The following is a 22,109-nucleotide window of genomic DNA, read 5'->3' as shown; positions in this document are numbered from 1 at the left end:
CCATTATAGCTAGTACCTAAAATTGATGTTATTGGCAGTGTTATTGGTAGAGAAAACCATTGCAGCAGCTGAGGGACTGTGCAAGAGAGCGACCCCAGACACACTAGTGAAGAAATCTGCACTGACAGTGACCATGGTATCATTCCTTAGGACAGTCAACCATGCAGTTCTACCCAGTGAGGATTAAACTCATAGGAGGTAACACATTTTCTTTTTTAATCATATCCATAGTGAATCAGAGCTTCTAAAACAAAAGCATTCTTTTGGACTTAGTGTTGATGTGAAGATTTTCTTGCATGTTAATAATTCCACTGGCATTTTATTCCACTTAGGGCTGTCTTCTCATGCATTTCAGTGGATTGAGGCCAGCTTTCTAACTGGAAGGTTATTGAACAAAATCAAATACTCAAATACTTTTTTTTTCTGTTACAGAATAGTACATTCCATCTCTGCAATTTTTTTTCCTTCTTTTTTTTTTTTTCCATCTATGTAATTTATGTAATTCCTCCCTTCTTTTTTTTTTTTTTTTCCCAAAAAGGCAAAAACCTCTTTTTTGTCTGCCCTGTCTTTTCTCATGGTAGTAAATATATGGTCCTAACTCTGGAATTGAATTTGCTTGCAGGTGCATAGCTTTCAATAATGTGTATAGCTGTGGCTATGTTGTAATGTGAATTGCTGTTGATCTCTCTGCAACTCAGAAAAATAAGTGGTTTGCTAGGTATGCCTGTAGAAACAAAATGTTCATACAGAATCTTTTCACAGATATCAGAATTAGAGTTTGAAAGCAAAGGTAAGAAAAAATCACAAGCCGCTAATTATGGGGAACAGGTATTTTTCTGGAAGTGAGCCCAGAAGCGCTGTATGTTGTTCTAACCTTGTCTGTTGTTCAGGTATTCAGCTGGAAGCTGAGATTTCCAGAAACCAATTTGTGTTTGCATAGCATATACACTCTTGAAACACCAGTGCTACCTCTGTGGATCTTTAATATTTATAGAGTTTGAATGTAATGTCATGTGAGCAAAAATAGCTCTGAGCCACATGTTCCCCCTCTGCTGTGCTGTGCTCGGAGGAGCAAATCTAGGTAGACACACTCAGAACTGGCAGGGTGAGGTCAGCACCAGCTTCCAGGCAGGCTGTCTGCCTTCAAAAGCTCCAAACCCCTTTCTGCACGAACTCTGTGTAACTGGGTCTCTGCAGTAGCAGAGGTTATTTTGGCAGGACAGTGTCACCTCGCCAGCTAGGCTCCCCTCAGGACTGATGGATGATCAAGGGAGTTCACGGCTGTTTAAAGAGTGCAGGGATGCACTGCTAATGGCAAAACAGCTCTGAAACACAACTAGGAACAACACATGTATGGCTGGTAACTTGAACAAATATGTATAAAGGGCCAGATCAAGCGACATTGGCCAGCATAGCTCTCTGATCAGTAATACAAAGCTGTCTCAGTTAACTCATGTTGGCTTTTTTCTTCTTGCTTAAGGTATGCAGTGAGACTAAAAACCCACTCAGGCCCCAATGCCACGCCAGAAGACAAACAGTTGGCAGCATTATGGTTAGTAGATCAAGCTTTCCTCAAAAGCCTTCTTTTCTGCAGTGAGCCAGTTCTTGAAAATCGGATGTTGGATGCAGCAAGATAGAATTATGTTCTCTATTAAAATTAAGAGAATACTTTCTTCTCTGGGAAGGTCCAGCCCTTGAATCACTGTACCAAGTCTGCATTCTGTCTCTGTAAATAAGCAATTCATACTTATTTATTAATTATGACAGGTTGGCTATGGTATATCAGTATAATTAATTTTTAAATGCCTGATGGTTTGTTGTTTTTATGAGTGATGCACTTTTGTACCAACAGCTCGGTAAGTTCTTTTGTGGCTGACATTTTAGGCTCAATAATCGTAAATTATATTTATGTTATATGAAGGGTAACATTGTGATGGGGATAATTAAGCCTCGTGGATTATCTATTAAATTGAGATTTCTAAACATATATGTAAGCACCTTAGATTCTATATGAGAGTTTTTGATTGCTAGTAAAATACTAGAATGTTATTAAAATCAAGTTTTAATTTAATATCATTGTAGTTAATACATAAAATACCTATTACATGGTTACTGAGTCACAGTAAGTGGACATTTACAATCAGCAAGTGTGTTTTTAACATCTATTAACCATCTGTTAAAAATCCAAATTAAATGCATCTTTAGCCTCCATAAAGAAGGAGTCCTAATTAATCATTTGTATAAAAAGGAACAAAATACTCAGAGATGCATTTTTTTTATTGCCCTTTCTCTGTCACTGGTTTTCTGTTCCATTGGGAGGCCCACAGAATGCATTAGTGGCAATTGCTTTAAAAATGCTTAGGTGGGAAAATGACTAAAGAACGGTTTAAAAAGGACATTTAAAGCCATATTACAAAGGCTTGCTGAGAACTGCCGGAGCGCTTTGGTGCGTGCAGAAGCACATCCAAATTCAGGGAGCCGCTGCATCTGTTCCAGCAGGAGAAAGGTCAGCGCGAGGGAAAGCAGACGGAGCCTTCTCTGGGCAATGAATGGCAATCCTAACTCACCGTCTGCCAGCCAGCAGATGAGCTGACCCCATTTGCATATGCGCTGTACCTGTGAAGGTGACAGAGGGAGAGTGATGGTGGTGGCAGCGCGGCCGCCGCATCCCGCGGCTGCTCCCGGCGCCCGCCGGGCAGGCTGCCAGCCCGCCGCTCCCGGCCCGCTTCTCCTGGGGAGACACTGTCCTCCAGCGGCCACGGCCGGCATTCCAGCTGCCTCGGCAGCCCTGCCTGCCATTGGCTTTCCTCAGACTATTTGCTAGTTCGAGGCGTTCGCTGAGATGTGGGCAGATCTTGGGCGCGGGGAGATGGGGAGCACTCTGCACTTCCAAACTCAAGGCACTTCCTGGTGCTCCGGATTGGCTCCAAGACTAAATACTGCTTTTAAAAACGAGGCCTCTGCTGCCAAACAAAAAGCAAAACATACGGGGATTTTGCTTTTAAAGCAGTATTACTGTGGGGCACTTTCACACTTGCCCCAGTTTTCACACTTTTTCAATCCAAGAACCTTGCTGGGTAGAGATGGTGGTGATTCTCAATTCAGAAAACAGACAGGTACACCTAACACCAGTAGCAAAGAAAAGTGTATGTGTCCTGAATACTGACTGTTGTGGTACATTACTATAGTCAATAGTCATTACTCTCATTTAATTATGTAGCTTTAAAGATGTGTGGCACTCTGCAGACTAAAAAGGAGCACAGAGGCAGACAGTACCAGTACAGCACATTTTGTTTTTCAACCCACTGCCTGATTTACTTTGGGGACCAAATTAGGCAAGTAGCCTGGGAGTAGCCTCCAGGCTCCAGCACTGTTCTGGTTTCCTACAGAGAAGCTTGGCCACTGAAATCTGTGCCAGATCCAAGGTTTCCCTTTATCCCAGCCATCTCCTGCTGCTGGAAGAGACCACTGGATGTATACAAAATACATCCACTATGACTCGAGTTCACTATATCCAGGCTATTGCAATAAAGTCCAAATATGTCTCAAAAAATTGTTTATGCATTTGCAAGTAAATTTTTTTTTAAATGTGTATGTTGAGTTCCAGGATGTCTCTTTTCATGGGAGAGGCTTTTGATCAAGTGTGCAGACTTCAAGCCAGAATGAAGGCCTGGGAGCCCAGACCCTTCTGAGTATGGTTTGTCTAGTACCTCACTGTAGCATTTGTCAGTATGACCTGCCCTGGCTGTAGTACCTAGCTCTGCTCATGAATCCATGTCAGAGTGTGAAGAACTGCCGACAAATGGTGATAAAAACTGTAAGCAAGGTGCTGTCAGCCTTCCACTCTGTATCAGTTTGAGGATTTAAGATATTCATTGGGATTTCTATTCAGGAGTCACCCTTTACTTTCTGCTCTCACTTATATTCCAGTTACCGCTGCCTGGCCCTTCTGTACTGGAGGATGTTCCGACTCAAGAGAGACCACGCGGTCAAGTATTCAAAAGCGCTTATTGAGTATTTCAAGGTGCATTATTTATGGCATGTTTTTAGATCGGTGTGCCTTTACAGGAGATACAGCATCTTACTAGATCAGTAGTTGTGCTGGGATTAGTTTTTCCCCTGTGAAGTCAATGATGTTTTACCACAGACATCTGAGCTCTAGTTAGTTCAGTTATCTTCACAAGGGTCCCTCTTTGAAAAATACACACTGTGACCCTTCACAAAGGATGATAAATGTGTAGTACTAACAAACAGGTATTTTCAGATTATTCTTGGTCCATTGCCTAGTGCTATCCAGCTCTGTTGTGAATAAGTTTTGCAGATTTTGCTCTAAGAATCCCCTTTGGGATTACACTTCCCACGAGTTGAAGACTTTGATCTAGATTAGTCCTCAGATGCAGGCCTTCCACTCAGCAGCACCAGTAGTAGTGCAGTGGGACATCTTACCCAGGGTACTGTCAGACAGCCCACACTGAGTTCAGGAGGAATTGTACAGAAACATTAGAGGGCAGACAGACCTCCTGCCATGTATTTGACATGGCACTCTTGGCTTCCCCTTCCTGCTTTGCTTCACCTGTTACTGCTTCAATTTTTCATTTCTGACAAAGTGAAACTTCTTGCAGTCAATCCATCCAGCATGTGATGTACAAGCACAAAAAATAGCCATTATCTTCCTAAATGTAAAAAAAAAAAAAAAAATGAATATACAAATGTTCTAAGACAAACTGCTTTGTGGGACCTGAACAACCATTTGTCTCTGAACACAGGGCTCATCTGCTGGGTTTTTTTGTGAACAGAATAACCTTGAAATGGAAAAAAAATCCATCCTTTGACATTTTGTTAATAAAAAAATTCAAATACAAGCACGAATGCTTATGACCAAATTCTGAACACTTGAAGACAGGGATGGGAATTAACAGATCTGTTATTGTAAAATGGATATTGAAGTCAATGTAATTGCTTCAAAAGTTTAGCAGTATATAGTTCAACACGTTATGTTTCTCTAACAACTACTTGATTCCAGGGGAAAGAAATATGTGCCTATTGAAGTACTTTATTTTTCTTGACCAGTTCAGAGAATAGCTGTATTAAGAACAGCTCTCAACCATGTAAAATGTCTCCTGCTAGCAGACGGAGACTGCTTCACAGGAAATATAAAATGGACTTAAACTCTACTGTAGCCAAGAAGAGTTTGTTTCTTTGCAGAGCTCCTGCTGACACAGTGATAGCATTGCATCACATTAGAAAGGATTCTCACCTTTAAGAGCAAAAATGGAAAAAAACATCCATTTGCTATAATTTTCAATGGAAAGCAAGCCAATTCTTCACTCCTTTCATATTTGGTATCTAAAAGCTTTCAAAACCAAGTGACATGAAATGCTGACTGCATTAAGAACTTCCTCATATTATCAATCAGGGAAGGATTTTAAATCACACATTTGCAAGGAAAATTAGACATACTTTTCTTTTAGATTCTTTAAATCTCCTTTAGGTGTTTTATTTCCATTACAGAAAAAAAATGCAGCAGAGAATTAAAAAGAAGGCACAGATATTCAGGGGCACATATGAGAGAACAAAGAAAGCAGGAGAATAGGTTGCAGCAGGGAAAGTGGGATAAGAGGTGGTCCCTTACAACATTATACTCTTTAGAATCCTTACCCCTACCATTCTGGTGCAGAACTGAGAGGAAACTGAAGCAATATACCTAAAACATGAGAAAAAAGGTGTGTGGGAAGTTGTAGAGTAAGGCAGAGTTTGGTTACATTTACAGTGGAAGTATCCACTGTAATGTGGATAAATGTACTCCAGTTTTCAAATTTTCCTGCTTCCAACTCTGTAAGTAAACAACAGGCACTCCATTTCCATTACACTAGAAAGATGAAGACAAGTAGCTCTGAGATAGATCAGAAAAGAAAAGGGGAAAAAAAATCTATTCTGTAGCAGAATCAAATGCTGAAGATTCCCAGGTTGGTTTCATTTAAAAGAGTACATGAGAAATTTTTCATCTTATCACACTTTAGCTTTTCCTGTCAAAAGAAAAAAAAAAAAAAAGAAGAAGAAAACCCTCTGAAGGAAGAACCCTTGTGGGATACTCCAAAGCTTATTTTTCATGTCACATACCTGGGACATAGAAGACCCAATGTCAAAATGCAGGAAGAATGACAAGGTACACACAGCACTGGCATGATCACTGCTAAATACAGCCAGTGTTGGGGTGCACATAAAAGATGTGAAAACCTGTCAATACCACAGAAACCCAAGAGGCAGTTCAGAAGATACATTACAACTGGGAAAATAAAGTTTTTTAAAGAGAGGGTTAGGGAATGTGTCCAGTTTAGTGCTGAATGGGTAAAGAGATCATTGGAAACAGAGCTGAAAATTTTCAAATTACATGCGGTTTTGCTGGCTTTGGACCAACAAAATCCAAAATATAGCACTTTCAATATTGAAACTGTGAAACAGCATTTTTTTCCTAATTGTGAGGCCTGCTAAACATAGAACAGGACACAGAAGAACAAGGAGGATAAATAGTGTCTAAGAATTTCTGTATGGCTATCTGTCCTTTTTAGAAGGAATAAAATAAAATACATTTCTTAAGTAATTTATCTTTTCTTAGAAGTGGCATGATTGGTGGAAAACAGACATTGCAGATTGTGTGCACTGCAGGATTACTTCTGGCCTTGAAATCAATGAACATTTGAAGCCCCTTGTTTACCATTTTCCTTCCTAAGCCATGAGAGACCAAGAGGTTTTGTACTGCTGATACTGCTTGTAACTCCTGCAGTTTACACCTACAGCCTTGCATTTAAAGCAGTATCCATAAACAGATCTCATGCTGCAGGACATGGAAGTCAGGAAGAGAGGGCTGTTCTCCAGCACACAATTACTTGCAGGTTCAGCTTCAGGGGAGAGCACAAGGAGGTTACTTTCCTCTGAAGGATCAGGCTGACCATTGCTGAATGTGAGGCCATGGATAGGATGGACTAGAAAACTTATTTTTTAGACTTCTTTCTCACAGGCCTAGGACTAAATCAGTCACTTGGGATAGAGATGGAGTTTTCCTCAGGTCAAATGGTCAGGAACCAGTGACTGAATTCCCTCCAGCTACCGGGGTTTTAACTGCTAAAATAATTTTAAAATTATAAAATCATTTATCCAGTCTCCATTACTGCTGACATCTGAATTTCTCCTGCTTTGTAAATACAGTGCTTGTACAAGGTAGTCTCTCCTCAAGTAATGAAATTCTTTAGCCTAAGCACAGTATACCAGAGAGCATCTTAGTGACTCCATGTATACAAGAGACCACACTAAATGATCAAATGGCCCCTTCTGAGGTTCTCTGGGAAATGCTCCAACTATGAAAATGACCAATCTACATGGGCAGTCTCTCTGACCTTGTGAATGCTGCCATGTTTGGACCAAGGGGAACAGCTCCATAAGGAGCAATCATGAGCAGGATTTTTGAGCCTGGTGGTTAAAACACCCACCTGAGCTGCAGATCCTCAGATTTACATCCCTATGGATGCTAGGCTGAGCAGATTTCCACAGTCTTGCAAGTCCTAGGGGAATGACATTGTCACTGGGAGCAGGAGAGTGGGAGGAAATCTTTCTGATTTTCTTCATCACAAGAAATTCCAACCTAAACTTCACAAAGACTCCTGCAGCACTTTTTTTTTTTTCCTGAATTCCCAGGACTTCTGTGAAAAGTTTCCATTTCACCTAATGTTTTTTTAATCAGCCCCTATGCCAGGGTGTTGAAAAGACTATGTTTCAACTCTGTTCTGCAGCCCTGCTTCATCATAACATCAAACTAGGCTGACTGGGCTTATTACTTCATGAGATGCAATTCCATCACTTTCCTTACATTTCTATACTTTTATATTCTTTAATGTTTTCATTTTGTAGTATTATATAACTTATATGCATTGTGAATTACTCTTTCCTTTCCAGAATTCATCAAAAGCTCACCAGAATCCATCTCCTTGGGGTGCCAGTGGAAAGTAAGTTGCACAGAAATTTATATCAGATTGGCAGTTAGAAAGCATATATTTTTACCTGTGGTATGTTCGGATACTCTTGTGTTTTTAACCCCAAACTTTTTAAATAACTGTATTAACACTGGTTTCTAGGAGCACAGGAACTCCATCACCTATGTCCCCTAGCCCTTCTCCAGTCAGTTCTGTAGGATCCCAGGGGAGCACGGGGGCCCCTTCCCCATCTCCTATCATCACCATCCCACAGCGCATTCATCAGATGGCCGCCAACCACGTCAGCATCACCAACAGCATCCTGCACAGCTATGACTACTGGGAGATGGCTGACAACCTGGCCAAGGAAAACAGAGGTGAGCAAGGCAAGGCAATGGACTATTCTAGAAGACCGTTGCATGATTTGGATCAGGAAAATAACTATTTTGATATGAAAGCTATCTGCAGAGATTATTTCTTTCTTCAGTCTGCTCCTAGTTTGTTCCAGAACAGCCAAAAAAGGCAATTTTGATATCTGTCTCACTCAGGAGAGCTGAGCCAGGACATGACAGACAGGTCACAGATTTGGCTGTGAGTAGCACTTCCTGCCATCTGTGCATTCTAGAGAGAAAGGTTTGTGGGAGGTAAGACAGCTTCCTGCCCCCAGAGTCATGGAGCTGCATGGGATGTGTTTAGTCAGACCACATCAAAAAGCAGGAGCATGCCTCCTTTCTGCAGAAGGAATGAACAGCCCCTAGCCCTTCCCCATCCGTAGGATCTGTAGACACAGATTGGAACAAGGTGCCTGCAGCAAACTTCTTTCAGGTGAACTGGTTCCCACAAGAAAATGCTTTAGCATCTGACTTGATGGTGAAGTATTCCTTAGTTTTCAGGCTAATTTGTGCATTTAAGGCAGGGACATGGGCAAGATCCAAGTCAAAACAAGGGTACCTAAGTGAAGGTATGTAGATATGAGTTGGGGTCTCATCTCCCATTGCAACTGATGGAGCTTTGTTCAATACAAACAGCAGTTCAGAGTGCTGTTTATTCAACCCTGAAAGGGAGACAGGGATACAATTCACTGAGATATTTTTACCTAAACTGCCACTCCAGAACTCTCCTGCACATCCAGTATTAGATCTGCCAGTCCAGGCTGTACATATCAACTCCCTGAGAGCATCTCAAATGGGCACTGCATGCCTCTGAGTAGACAACTGAATTGCCCCTGTCCATTGCACAGGGGTTAGAACTGGCTGATCTTTAAAGGTCCCTTCCAACCCAAACCATTCTATGCTTCTAACTCCTGACTGGCTAGTTAGCCAAATTACTCTGTAGGCTGGGTTGGCCGTGTTGTATAGGCCTCTATTTCTCTGTCATGGTAGCTTAAGTAAATAGCATATCACAAATGTGTCATTGGACACTTGTGTGTGGGCTTTTTGATCTACTTGTCCTCAATCTCAGAATAAATCTTGCCCAGAGTCTGTTTGCTTTATCAAGACTCAATGGAAATTAATGAAAAGCTAAACTGAAGAACTCACTGCTTTGTTTGTTAAAAAGAAAATTGTTTTGCATCAGCCTGTAACATCATGAACCACAGGGCTTTAAAATTAATCTCACCAACACTAAACTTTCATTCCCATGTAATGTTCAGCCTGACTCAATTTGCAAGAAAATAAAATCTGTTAAAGGGTAACAAGTAACAAATAAAGATTCACTCTTCTGATGCTGAATTCCTGCAATTTTTTTTCCCCTGCAGATTTTTTTAACGACTTGGATGCATTGATGGGACCTATTACCTTGCACAGCAGTATGGAGCATTTAGTTCAGTACACTCAACAAGGACTTCACTGGGTGCGGAATAGTGCTCACTTGTCATAATGACTGTGTGCCATTCACATGGACAGTATCCCTTTCATGGATAATTCAGTTATTCTGGACACTGTGCTACAGAAATAGTCAGCTACAGCATTGATCCAAACAAAGGTGAATATTTCTTCAGTATTGAGCAAAATTCTTCTGAGTGTAGACATGTATGTGCACAGAGGTACAATATACAATAATGTCTCTTCAGAATGAATTGTTCTGTATCACTCTCCAAACATTTTCATACACTAGAAATACTATAAAGAACTGATCTTAATGCACAAACATACCCTTTCTATTCTTGTACTGAAAAACTCAGAAACCAAAATCTTATGGTTTGATTGAACCAAGTGCAATAAGCACAGATCCCTATTCAGGAAAGCTCACAATAAATTCTTAACTTTAAGCTTGTACTGAAATCCTCATGACTTCAGCAGAGCTTAAGCACATACACAAGAGCTTTCCTGAACTGGAATGAATGAGGGCAAATTGTAGACATGGAGAATTTTTACTGCGAGCATGGACACATCATGGAAGTTCCATATTAATGTGCCATCTCCCTGTTACTTCTCCACTGGAGCACAGAGAGGAGGTGTGTAATCTGCATTAAGTCGGAGAAAGACAGCATTCCTTCACGTGCAATAAGTTTCAACAAATTGCATGCATTTCTTTATCTCCTGTCTTTATAAATAACTCTATATCTCGTTCAGCTCCTCACCAACAGTGCAACCTACAGTATCAAGCAAAAGGAAGGCCTGAAAACAGATATGCTGCAGGAAAAACTTAAAAGAGATGGTGGGAAATTGCATTCTGTTACTGACAGTAAATAGATAAGGAAAAGATATGGCAAACATTATTCCCCTTAGGAAGGAAAATGTGTTCATTTCAACTGCACACACACAGAGACAGATATTTATAACAGTTGTTGGCTTTGCATGGGAAGGCTTCATCCTGCAGATTTTGACTTTCATATCTTTTTCATCTAGCAGAAGCTTGCAACATTTTCTTCCAGGCTGTATGGGAGCATTACATGCAATTTCCTTTATCTAGGAAGCTGAGTTTGCTGCTCATCAGGCTAAGAACTGTTTCCTATCATAATCCTCTCACTCTTCACGCATAATCCTCAACTAGGCTTTAACGTTTCTTGATTTATGGGATGTTTTCAGTTCCCGTTGACAGGCTGTGTTTTTCATGCCAGAGAATTAATCCCACAATAATTGGAGTTTAATTTAGGTCAGATGAGGTCAAGGCCAGTTCATATTAACTGCGCTTGCACTTAGTGCATTTTTGTTCATTTTCAGTGATTTTCACATATTTAGGGTTTTTTTTTTCCTATATTGGAAATATTTTCTTTTGCAATCAGATTTGCTGCCTTTACTCAAATCAGCAGCTCCAGCGACTTTCAATTGACCATTCTTGTTCGAGGTATTAGTTGAACCCTTTTCCTGTTATTTTCTAATCTAATTTGCTTACACATTAAGAAAATGTGTAAAGACATTTTCAATAGAAGATACAAGTAGAAGTAGCCACTGATACAAATGGTTGATTAATTGGTACTTGCTGCCTTTATTTTTCCATCCCCCATTTTTGAAGAGCTGCATTTTGAAGAAAAGATACCAAACAATATGGCACAATTTCTCAGTCAAATGTCTTTGGTAGCACAGACTCCATGTACCCCGTGGTAAAGAGTGGGCTTATGAGCACACTGAGCCCCACATAGCTGTGTTTTTCTGCCAAGGCTGCTCACCATAACTCCAGCTATTGCTCAGACTCAGTATTCACTGTGTTCTCTGAAGCAGCCACTAAGGACCTGCTCAGCCCCAAGCCATCCTGGGCCAATATTTATGTGCCCATCGGTGCTCAGATACTTCCCCCCAGGAGATTGCTTGTAGCTGTGGCCACCTCTTAGCATGGACTTGAGCATTATGATGTGGCTGGCTTTAGGAGAGAACATGTACTTGCCTCTAAATGACAAAATACATGACCTCTGAGTCCTGCCGTCACCCTTAGCCCTGGCTGTCACCCACCCTAGAAGGAACACAATTTGTTTTGTCACAAGTATCATGGAGAACTCGATTGGTGCCTTTCTGCTTATCACTTGCCTGATCTCCAGCTGTGGAAGTCTGTCAGGATTTGCTACACTAGTAGCAAATCTGTCAGCTGCTTCAATGCCATCTGCAGGTACTGCAGGATTTCTCCTCAGATCAGGAAAGTGAAAGTCCAGCTAGATTAGCTTCTGTTTTCTTTGATGGTGCCTATGATGTTTATCTTCAGATAAGTTTGGGGGTGTGGGAGCCCTTTCTGATATTTAATGTTGAGAAATTTTAGAAGTAATGTATATTACTTGCCTTAAATGGAGTTTAGTTTTATTGCACATGTGGCATTTGAGTTTCAAATATGGAACTTTGAAGCATGTTTATTTTACTAAGATTGGGATATTTTTCTTAATCATGATGAACTCTTTGTATGGATATAATATGTCAAGAAACTTCAAAGAAATGCAAGAATTAATGGTGTTCTGTTGTAACATTTCCAAGTACTAAGCATCTCTGTAGATTATTGTCCTTTCCTGTACTTTGCTCTTATATTGAGTTATTTCAGCTAAAATACCTATTGCTTCCATGGAAGTCTTACTGATTTTTAGTTTTTGTGCTGGCGTCATCTGTGTCGTCTGATGAGCACACTGAGCCTTAATTTCTGGTGGTGTCACAGGATGAGTGGATTAAAGGGTTTGGCCTTCTCTCCATAGGGTTTCTTGCAGCTCTACTATTTTAGTGAGGTTATTTAGAATACTCCTGTGCAGGCTATTTGCTCTATAGGGTTGCTGCTGATTGGATGTCTGAATGTGGGACAGTGACAACAAATCTAAGGGCCTGGTCTGCAAAAGTGCATGTGACTTTAGGTCTGGTCCAGTTAAGCATATGCACCACTTTAAGAACCGGAATAGTCTTAGGCATATAACACTGAGAGTCAAAGATGCTCTGTGTGTTTTGGATGGGACCAGAGGAGACTGTCCTTTTTTGCAGTTCCATGAAATACACTGACTTATTTTAATCTGCTGTGAAAGGCCAGGAACATGCAGGCTTCTTTAGCCATAGCAACATCCAGGTTCAATTTTGGAACAGTAAGAAGTCATTCTGTACAAATCCAGAAGGATTATGTCTGGAGGAAGAAGTTTGCTTACAGAGGCTTCTGAATCAGTAAGAGTTCATACAGCAATGGGAATGGATGCAAAGGAACTGTGTATTGCTGGTGGGCTTGACAAATCCAGAACAACCTCTAAGATTCTCACAGAGAGCAAGATCATACAGAGCCCTTGGCCTTAAACCTTTATAGTATGGCATGGTGGCATGAGTGTCAGATAAGAACAAAGCATATGCAGAGGTTCCAGTGTGGTCAAAAGCCAGACATAGTCCTTCCTGTCACATGGCAGGATACCCAAACCCCTTGTTTGCCTATTTCTTTTGTTCAAATACCAGAGCTCCAAAGGAAGAGATTATAGTGAACAGAAGACCTTAGGTAAAGGAGGTTAAGAGGATCAAGCCCTAAGTGTAGATACAAACATATATGTATATACTGTAAATCTAAATAGTAATAAAAGTCACTCAGCATGAAGGGTATTACTAGTGCCTACCATTGATCATCAAGTACTCATCACTGAGCAGCCATATCACCTAAGAAGTGCAGTAGCTGTTGTCAAAATAATTTGTGTAGCTAATTAATTTATATGAAATGCACCTTTGGGACTGTGCCATAGTATCTTTTTGTAATACAAATGTTCAACCATTTTTCATGGCTACTGATTCAAATCAGAAATGTCAGGATATCTTTTCTTCCCCAGATGAGGACATAAACTTAGACCTGGCTAATCTGTACTTAGTTTATCTACCCAAGAGACTTTAGTAGTCACCAGCCTTAACGCATGTACAGTATATGCTATTCACTGGCTTAGTTGTAGGTTTTCATCCAAATGAAATTGGAATTTTCAAAATTACTTGGATTAATGACATCTGCCTAGATATCCCCCCGATGTGACATTAAATGATTCATGATTTTAAGCAGAAAAGTTTGAATTTTATGTAAATAACAGTGGATTAATTCCTTGATCTTTTTACAAAATGATTTTTTTTAAATGAAAAGATTGTCAAAGCAATAGGCTTTTTTTATTCTCCTAAATTTTTGGCAGGTCGTGGGTTCATGGTAAAAGCTATATTAAGAACATCTCCTTCTGCAATATGCCTTGTCTTTACATAATCCTCTTAATGCTTAATATGTCAGAAAGAAATGTTTCTTGTTCACAGCGATGGCAACGTTTCCCTCCCCCATTCAGTGAGAATCCTCAAACTTAAGAATAAAATTTCCTGGCACAATAGAAATATAAACAATGCCTGAAGTATACAGACTTGTTAAGGTAACAACAAGTTACCTTAGGCGCAGACCTAACATGCCTCTCATTTTTTTAATCTTTTTGTTATCATTTACACCACATATTTGACCTTACTGTGTTTGAAACTAAATAATTAGTTTAGTTTTCATGTCTTAAAAATTCCTGGTTGGTCTGATCAGTATCATTATTTTAACTGTTATATTAGGTTATGTGCTGTGCACCAAAGGCTGGGGAGGCATATAACCATAGATAGATTTTCAGAATGCATTTAGAAAAGCATTTCGATAATCTTATCCAATATCGTTAGCATGAAAATTTAGCTACTTTAGCATCTCTCACAAAGATGTTGTTTGCCCTCAAAAAGGCCAAGCCTCCATTTCCCGTCTCACTAGCCCCATGCTATAAATAGCTATTAAGTTTAATTAACAAACTGGGAAAGTCACTTTAGGTCTTGTTTGTGCTAACCTGACTAAAGCTTCAGAGAGGAAAACACTAAGATTTAGAGCATCCATTGGTCTTTCAAAAGACTATGGTTTTCCTTGAGTGAGATGGGTGAGACTAAGCTGGGGCTATTTCTTCAAGTAATTCCTCTGCCTCCCTTGCTGTCTAGCCCTGTTGCTCTTGGCAGCCCACAAGCACGCCTGACTTTCAGGGGTGTTTCCCACTTTGCAGCCCAAGCTACCTTTCCAATGGGATGCTGGAACATGGAGCAAGTAACTCACAGGTTGGATAAAGGGCCTGGCTTTTGCCCCCAAAACCAGCAACCAGCTCCTTCAGTTTTGCAATTGTGTAGCTTGAATTTCACACACTGCAGCTTGAAGCCCAGCCTTATCCCTGTTGCCCTCAAAGAATTCAAGAAGGCCCAAGAAAAACAACAGAATTGGGGGGGGGGGGGGGGGGGGGGGAAAGGGGGATTTCCTCTGTCTCAAGGCATTTAGTAGTTTTTGAGAGCAAATACAGTGAACATCATGAATGATAAGGCACTCAGGTCTCATGTTTCTCATATGCACTAACACAGGGATACTTAACATTTATCTGCCTCATAGGGCTTTATGAGAATTAATTAATGTTTGCAAATCACTTTGTATCCTCAGAAGGAAAGTGCTGTTGAAGAGCTATGGAAAAAACAGCTAAGTACACTGGATGAATTTCACCCCTGAGTCCAGAGCTACAAGACACACAAAATCCTTAAATACTATGTAAGCTCTTGGTGTAAGCACCAGAGTGTATAAAACTTGTGCTTAGATCCAAAGGGTGTCACAGTCTAGGTGAAATTGCCATTCCCAGAGTATCTATGACTTTGATCCTGGCAGAGAGCAAGAATCACAATAGTACATAACGGGACAAACAGCATAAATTAACAAAGTGCTGCATGGCCATCCTAAGAGTGTCAAATCTTTTAATGTCTTTCAGTCACTTTGTATTTCTGCAAAAGAAATTTATACAAAGCATGTTCCTTAAAACAGCCTCAAGCATACAAATAATTTTTAATCCAAATCCAGCTTCACATAACTTCAAATCAATGGAAATTTTCTTTTAGCATGGTGCACTGCAGATAACAAGTTGTTTAACAAAACATTTTTTTAAAAATTCTCTTGTGACAAAATATATGTCTGATTTTGATGCACATTACCAGTAACCAAAGTGGGAAGTCAGAGATTGGTTGGGAACACAATGTTCTCCCACTCTGTGTGGGAGTGACCTTCCCAATCACACCATTGTGTATCTCCAGGGCAGGCTTCCAGCTCTGTTCTGACACATTACCCCTAGAAGTTACCAGTAAAGCGCTGCACCAAGGACTGAACATCAGTCAAATCAACAAAGTATTTCTAATGTGGTTCATGTTACTCAGTCAATACTAACAAGTCCTTTCTTTGCAGTAGTTATCCTTTTCTCCTCCACTTGGCATTCTTATATATGGAATTCTCTGTCAACAGACATGAAAGAAAACATTTCCTGCAGGAACAAGCTAGACATAGATAACATTTACCAAAGGACAGGCCCTTCTTATTCTTTTTCTCACATTTTAGACTATACCTCTATTTTTAAAATAGTATTTTCCTGCAGTTTAGATTTATCACAGAATCATAGAAGGGCTTGGGTTGGAAGGGACTTTGAAGATCATCTAGTTCCAACTCCACTGCAGTGGGCAGGGACACTTTTCACTAGACCAGGTTATTCAAAGCTTCATCCAGTCCAGCCTTGAACACTTCCAGGGATGGGGCATCCACAGCTTCTCAGAGCAACCTGTTCCTATGTCAAATGATACTCAGTGTAAACAATTTCTTCCTTAGATCTAAATTTCCTCTCTTTCAGTTGAAAAATGTTTCCCCCTGTCCCATCACTACAGGCCCTAGTAAAGTCTTTCTCCATCCTTCTTATAAATCCCCATTTTGTATAGAAAGTTGACAGCCACAGTAAGATCTCCCCAGAACCTGCTCTTCTCCAGGGTGAACCCCAGCTCTCACAGCCTGTCTTCATAGGAGACGTGCCCCATCCCTCTGATCATCTTCACAGCTTCCCCTGAACCTGCTCCAACAGGTCCATGTCCTTCCTCTACTGGAAACCCCAGATCTGGACACTGAACTCCAGGTGGGGTCTCACAACAGCAGAGTAGAGGAGAGAATCACCTCCCTCAAACAGCTGGTCATGCTTTTTTAGCCTTCTGGGTTGCAAGGGCACGTGTCTGGCTCATGTTCAGCCTATCATCTGCCAGCACCCCCAGGTCCTTCTCGGCAGGACTGCTCTCAATCAGTACATCCCTCATCTGTATTGATACTGGGGCTTGGACAAACACAGGAACAGGACCATGTTATTGACCTTGATGGGCCTCATGAGGCTCACATGAGGGTCTTCTCTCTCTCAAGGTCCCTCTGGATGCTGAGGTCACTTCCTGCAGTTCTAGACATTTTCTTCCTCAACTCCATCTCCAGTCTTGCAACATGCAGGACAAGGTAGAGTAGAAACTGGTCACAGGAAAAAGGTGAAAGGCAGTGCAGAGCTCTCAAGCAGTTCAGGACCTTCCTGCTTTCTTTCCATCTGTGGGACTGGCATCTACCTTCTCCCCTTATTTCTAGCAAGAGAATTCAGTTTCCTGTGGAGGAAGGACAGTGAGTACTGATGAGTCCATGCACATTTTTTGACATGTCTTCTGCTCAGCATGGAAAGGCAAATGGGAAGGACCAGTAATCTGGGGACCAAGAGCCCTTAGTGCTGGTGACTCAAATACCTTGTGTGAAACAGCAGTGGAGCTGGAGGGGTGCCAGCAGCATCTCCTGGCCCAATGCCTTGGCCTGACTTGTGCTACCAATCCACTTGAGTGAGCTTTGGCACTTCATGGCCCTGCAGTAGAACCAGCAGGAGCTGGTGGTCTCACCTGTACAATGACCTTCCTTAGGCCATGGAGGATACGCAGTCAGCCTCGTAACAATTCACTGGGATTAAATAGGAAAAGAAGATGAAATGAGATAGTAGAAGGATTCTGATTTAAACACAGAAGTTGGAAATCATGTCATCCTGAAGGTCTAAAATAAATACAATTAATCTCACCCTAGAAATTCTTATCTCCACTGGCTAAAAAGGGATTTTAGGTAACAAGCTGAGATACAGAGGTAGTATAAATCCCATCCCAGGTTTACGATCATACCTGTTGCTGACAGGAATGCCTCATGAAATTGGTAAATATCTTAGGATGCACTGAGGCAGGATGGGGCTGAGATTATGTTGGGAGGGAGCACATGTGCAGGAAAATAGGTATGTGGTAAATACATTTCTTTCTCAGATGTTTCAAGTACATGTTTCAGACTAGGACCACCTCTTGACCAGTCTGTAATTTACTAGGCCTAAATCCAAAGTAGATCCTTGAGAACTGAATGTGCACCTTTTTCTATTAAGATTACTGAAATATCAAGAAAATACATCTTACAGCTTACTAAATTATTGCAGGCACTTTTTCCTTATGTTGCCTGGAAGTAGAACTGGACTCCTTTAAAAACAGATGAAGTTTTTCTGTAAATGTTGAAAGAGATGAGATTGGCTGTGAGCCTAAGTGGGGCCACCAGCATTACTCTCTTTTTTATGGAAATTCAACAGCATTTTTCAATTCATTATGTGAAAATGGAAATTTTATCCATGATGAACAGCCCATAGGCCACATGGGGCACACCTAAAGCTCGTGGCCTGCCAGCAGACAGTAGTCCCACAGCAGCTCCTAGGGCTGGCTTCCCTTGCTGTTGGTGGAGGCAGAAAGAGCAGTGGTGTGTTGGGAGCTCCAGAGCAGCCAGGTCAAGGTGGGCTTGCAGTGCCATTGTCTCTTTCCATGGATGGCAACAGGAGGGGCAGGAGCCAAAGCAGAGGAGCCAGGCAGTGAGAACTGCTCTCTGGGCAGTGATCTCTGGTACTACTGTGCAGGAGCATTGTTCCTTGCTGACGCTGGGAGATGGAGACAATAGCCAGAGTAATAAATCATGGCTGCACTCACATACTGCTTTTGGCAACTCCCTGACTTCCTGGGCAGATCATTTATGGAAACCTGGACTGCAGTGGTGCCTGCTGGCCAGTGCCATGTTGCATCCTCCTGCAGATCCATGGAGTTGCCACCAGGCAGAAGTCAAAACCAAACCACACTGTGAATGGGTGAGGGAAACAATTGGGTGGGGATGGCAGTACAGGGTGGGCAAAATAACAGGAGGCTTATATGTGTCATTACTTCTCCTGCCAGTTGCAACAATCACAGGGTTCCCTCCCCATTTCCCATGCTGCACGTACCACCAGTGGCTGAAAAAGCAGTGTGGCAATCCCAGTGTGGGATCAGCTGTTGGCTGGTAGCGCAGACAGCACACAACAAGGAACTGCACGTTGTGACTCTTCCCTATCTCCCTTTTCACACAGTGAACTCCTGAGCGAGGTTCCCTGGCCAGGTGAGGTATGCAGAGACCAGTTTATGACTAGAATTGTTTTTGTAACAAACCACAGAGGTTCATTTCCATATTTCATTTATAGCAACAAACGTCAGCAGATTTTTTGTAAAATTATTCAAGTCGCAACAGCTTTGTTTGCAGCTCATAAAATAATGCTCATGTTGCTCTCTGAGGATGTACTACCCACCCTGCTGCAGCAGTTTATCTTTCTGCTGACCATAATCCCACAATATGTCCCCATACAGCAGGCAATATTGTTTACACAGGTTAATAAACGGAGTATTCTGTACAGTAATTTATGCTGTAAAGTATGTACATATATCACAGTAGCAGTCACAAATGCTTTAAACTGCCTTATTTATTAGATTGGCTAGCATTTCCCCCCTTGCTCCAGAATACTTTAAATTATTTTTATCTTTGCATTAGGTATTTTTTTAGTTGCTGCATTTTGACCCAATTATTGGAAAAAAAAGTTTTTACAATAAATAAATATCTAAAATTTAAGTAGAAATAGCAAATTCACTGCCCATCCAACTAATATAGCTCTAATTATGATTACAAAGAAATATGGTATACTCTTATCTGTGTATCATAGTATATGCCAGAAATCATATTCCACTTGTAATCAATACAAACAAGAGCTTTAGTAACTTTCACCTATTTCATTCTTCCATTGTGAGACAAAAATATAATAAACTACTTAATGTAAAATGTCCCCCGTGAGAGCCCTGGTCTTATTCTTCCCTCAGGCAAAACTCACTTTGGCTTCAGTGGGAGATTTGCCTAAGTACAACATAGGGACATTACAAAAATAAATATATGGCATATAAATAGTACTTGTGCTTTGTAGTCGGTCCTTTTCTCTTTAGTGAGATACATAGGGTAAATGCTACATCTGTATTGCTCCTGTCTCACTCCTTCCCTTCTGCTGTATGAGTAAAAAATTGGGATTTAAAACCAGTTGTATTTGTTCCATTTGCTCAAAAAAAAAAATATATAATTATTTTGTGGATCAGTTCCAAGCCAAACTAGAAAATAAAAGAAAATGTTGCTTTTGTTTCTTTTCATGTTAAATTATGTTACACAATTAAATGGGATAATGCATACAAAGGCAATGAAATTATTAATTATTTGTTTTACTGTTTGGAGATTTTGCTATGTCCACAGTTCATGTAAAACTCATGTAGCACAGTTTCTGGGATGGTGAAAAATCCTACTGTAATGTAACAGAATGAGCCTTAAGGATTTGTAAGAATAAGCACTTTTATATTAAAAAGCAAATATTAATTCATCAGTAATATTACTTTTTTAATGTGACAATAAACCACGAAATCAACATCCTTCTGTCTCAATTATGCCTCATCTGTTTCTTTCTTAAACCTTTTTCCAAGGGAAGCAATTGCCTGGTTTTTTATCACAGCTTTTTAATCCCATCACAGTCACCTGTGTTCCTGCCTAAGTCACACACCCTCATCCACACTTCCTTCACGGGTGAGCTCATGAAATCTTCGTACAAGGAAGGAGAAAAGGCTCTTTCATTACAGCACATCTCCATAGCAAGGCACCAGTTTTAACTGGGGTGTATGGCAGAAAAAAAGAATTATGTGAAAAGAGGCAGCTCTCTGGGAAAAGGAGAGCAGTCACTGCTGCATTTTAGTGAGGCACCAGATGAACACATCACCAATCTGTATTTCTCTTTATGCAGATGTAGGAAACAAGCCCCTCTACTTAAGACCAGTAACATCTGTAAGTAGTGCCAAAGCCAGCCACAATTTCAGCAGTTGCAGAGCAGGAGTTCACAATTTACAGCCACAATTATAATAAAACCACAAGAAATACAAGTCACCCTCCAGCCTGCCTTCCCGTGTCCTCACACACACACACACACACACACAGTGTTGACAACTATTTCCCAATTCCTATGGCTTCTTCCCACACAGGACTGCCATCTTTTAGGAGTACTTATTCCATACTTAGGCCAAAACCTAGATGCTGCTGTTTTAACACGGCTATTTTGCAAGTGGTGGAGTCTTGTGGTTCTTTTCTGCACGATCAATATCTGTGGAGTCAAGGGTTAGACATTTTCATGCTTCTTGCTGAGGAAGATGTATTTTTCCAGGCAGCATCTGACAGCCAGGGCAGGTACTGGTGGAACATCTCAGGTTCAGCACAGAAAAAATGACCAAACAATGTTCTGCACTTTGATGAGTCACCACCATACACAAATCCATGTATTCAATGGACTGTAACCATGACAGGCTGATGCACAGCTTCACAGCTGTATGGAGAGCTTTGGTCCTGAGGATGGAGAATGGATTTCAGGAAATGAATATGACTCAGGATGGGCTGACACATGGCATTGCTGCTCCTGATCACTGCCAGGAGACTGCTGCTGGGACAGAAAAGCCGGCAAAGGATGGTGTGCCCAGGCACTGCCTGCAGCATCGAAGGATGGGAGATCACTTCCCCAGGCACCGCCTGCAGCAGCTGAGGATCTGATGAACCACACACAGAGGGACAGTTCCCCATAGCTGTGTTTCCAAGCCCACCAAGGCTCAGAGTGAGCCCAATGCCATCTCCCAGTGATCGTTCAGTCCTACACACCAGATACGGTTCATTAACTTCTGCCAGTTAATGGAGCTCCTTGTTTTAGCACTGCTCCTTCCTCTGAACACCTCAGTGCTTGGCTCGAAATCCTGTAAAATATTTAGAATATGCAGAATTTTACCTCCTGGCTTGTTCCTCTTAAACTTCCTCTTCTCAGTGTAATTCAAGGTCAGGAAAGAAATTAGGCACCCCTGAGCTAAAGACCTGGAGGGCCCATTACAATGATCTAGTCTTACTTTCTAGGAAAACACAGGCCATAACATTTCATCAAGGGATTCCATTATGAAAGGCTAATAACTTGATGAAGAGAAGCCTAACCATTTATTAAGGCACCCAGTCTTGATTTAAAGACACAGAGCAATGAAA

The 22,109-nt window shown here is 41.1% G+C and overlaps 1 protein-coding gene across 1 annotated transcript in view; it reads left to right on the top strand.

The window, feature by feature from the left end:
* The window catches only part of AFF3 (ALF transcription elongation factor 3), a 319,278-nt gene extending 304,173 nt beyond the window's left edge, over nucleotides 1-15,105 (top strand). Inside the window, exons 17-21 of the mRNA XM_021538600.2 lie at nucleotides 1,481-1,552; nucleotides 3,931-4,024; nucleotides 7,951-8,000; nucleotides 8,130-8,344; nucleotides 9,724-15,105. Coding sequence (XP_021394275.2) covers nucleotides 1,481-1,552; nucleotides 3,931-4,024; nucleotides 7,951-8,000; nucleotides 8,130-8,344; nucleotides 9,724-9,845 — 553 coding nt within the window. The 3' untranslated portion in view covers nucleotides 9,846-15,105. The remainder of the gene's footprint in view (nucleotides 1-1,480; nucleotides 1,553-3,930; nucleotides 4,025-7,950; nucleotides 8,001-8,129; nucleotides 8,345-9,723) is intronic.
* The last annotated feature ends 7,004 nt before the right edge of the window (nucleotides 15,106-22,109 follow it).

This window comes from Lonchura striata, chromosome 2 (genome assembly GCF_046129695.1).
Source record: "Lonchura striata isolate bLonStr1 chromosome 2, bLonStr1.mat, whole genome shotgun sequence".
NCBI lineage: Eukaryota > Metazoa > Chordata > Aves > Passeriformes > Estrildidae > Lonchura > Lonchura striata.
This window is presented reverse-complemented; position numbering and strand designations above follow the sequence as displayed.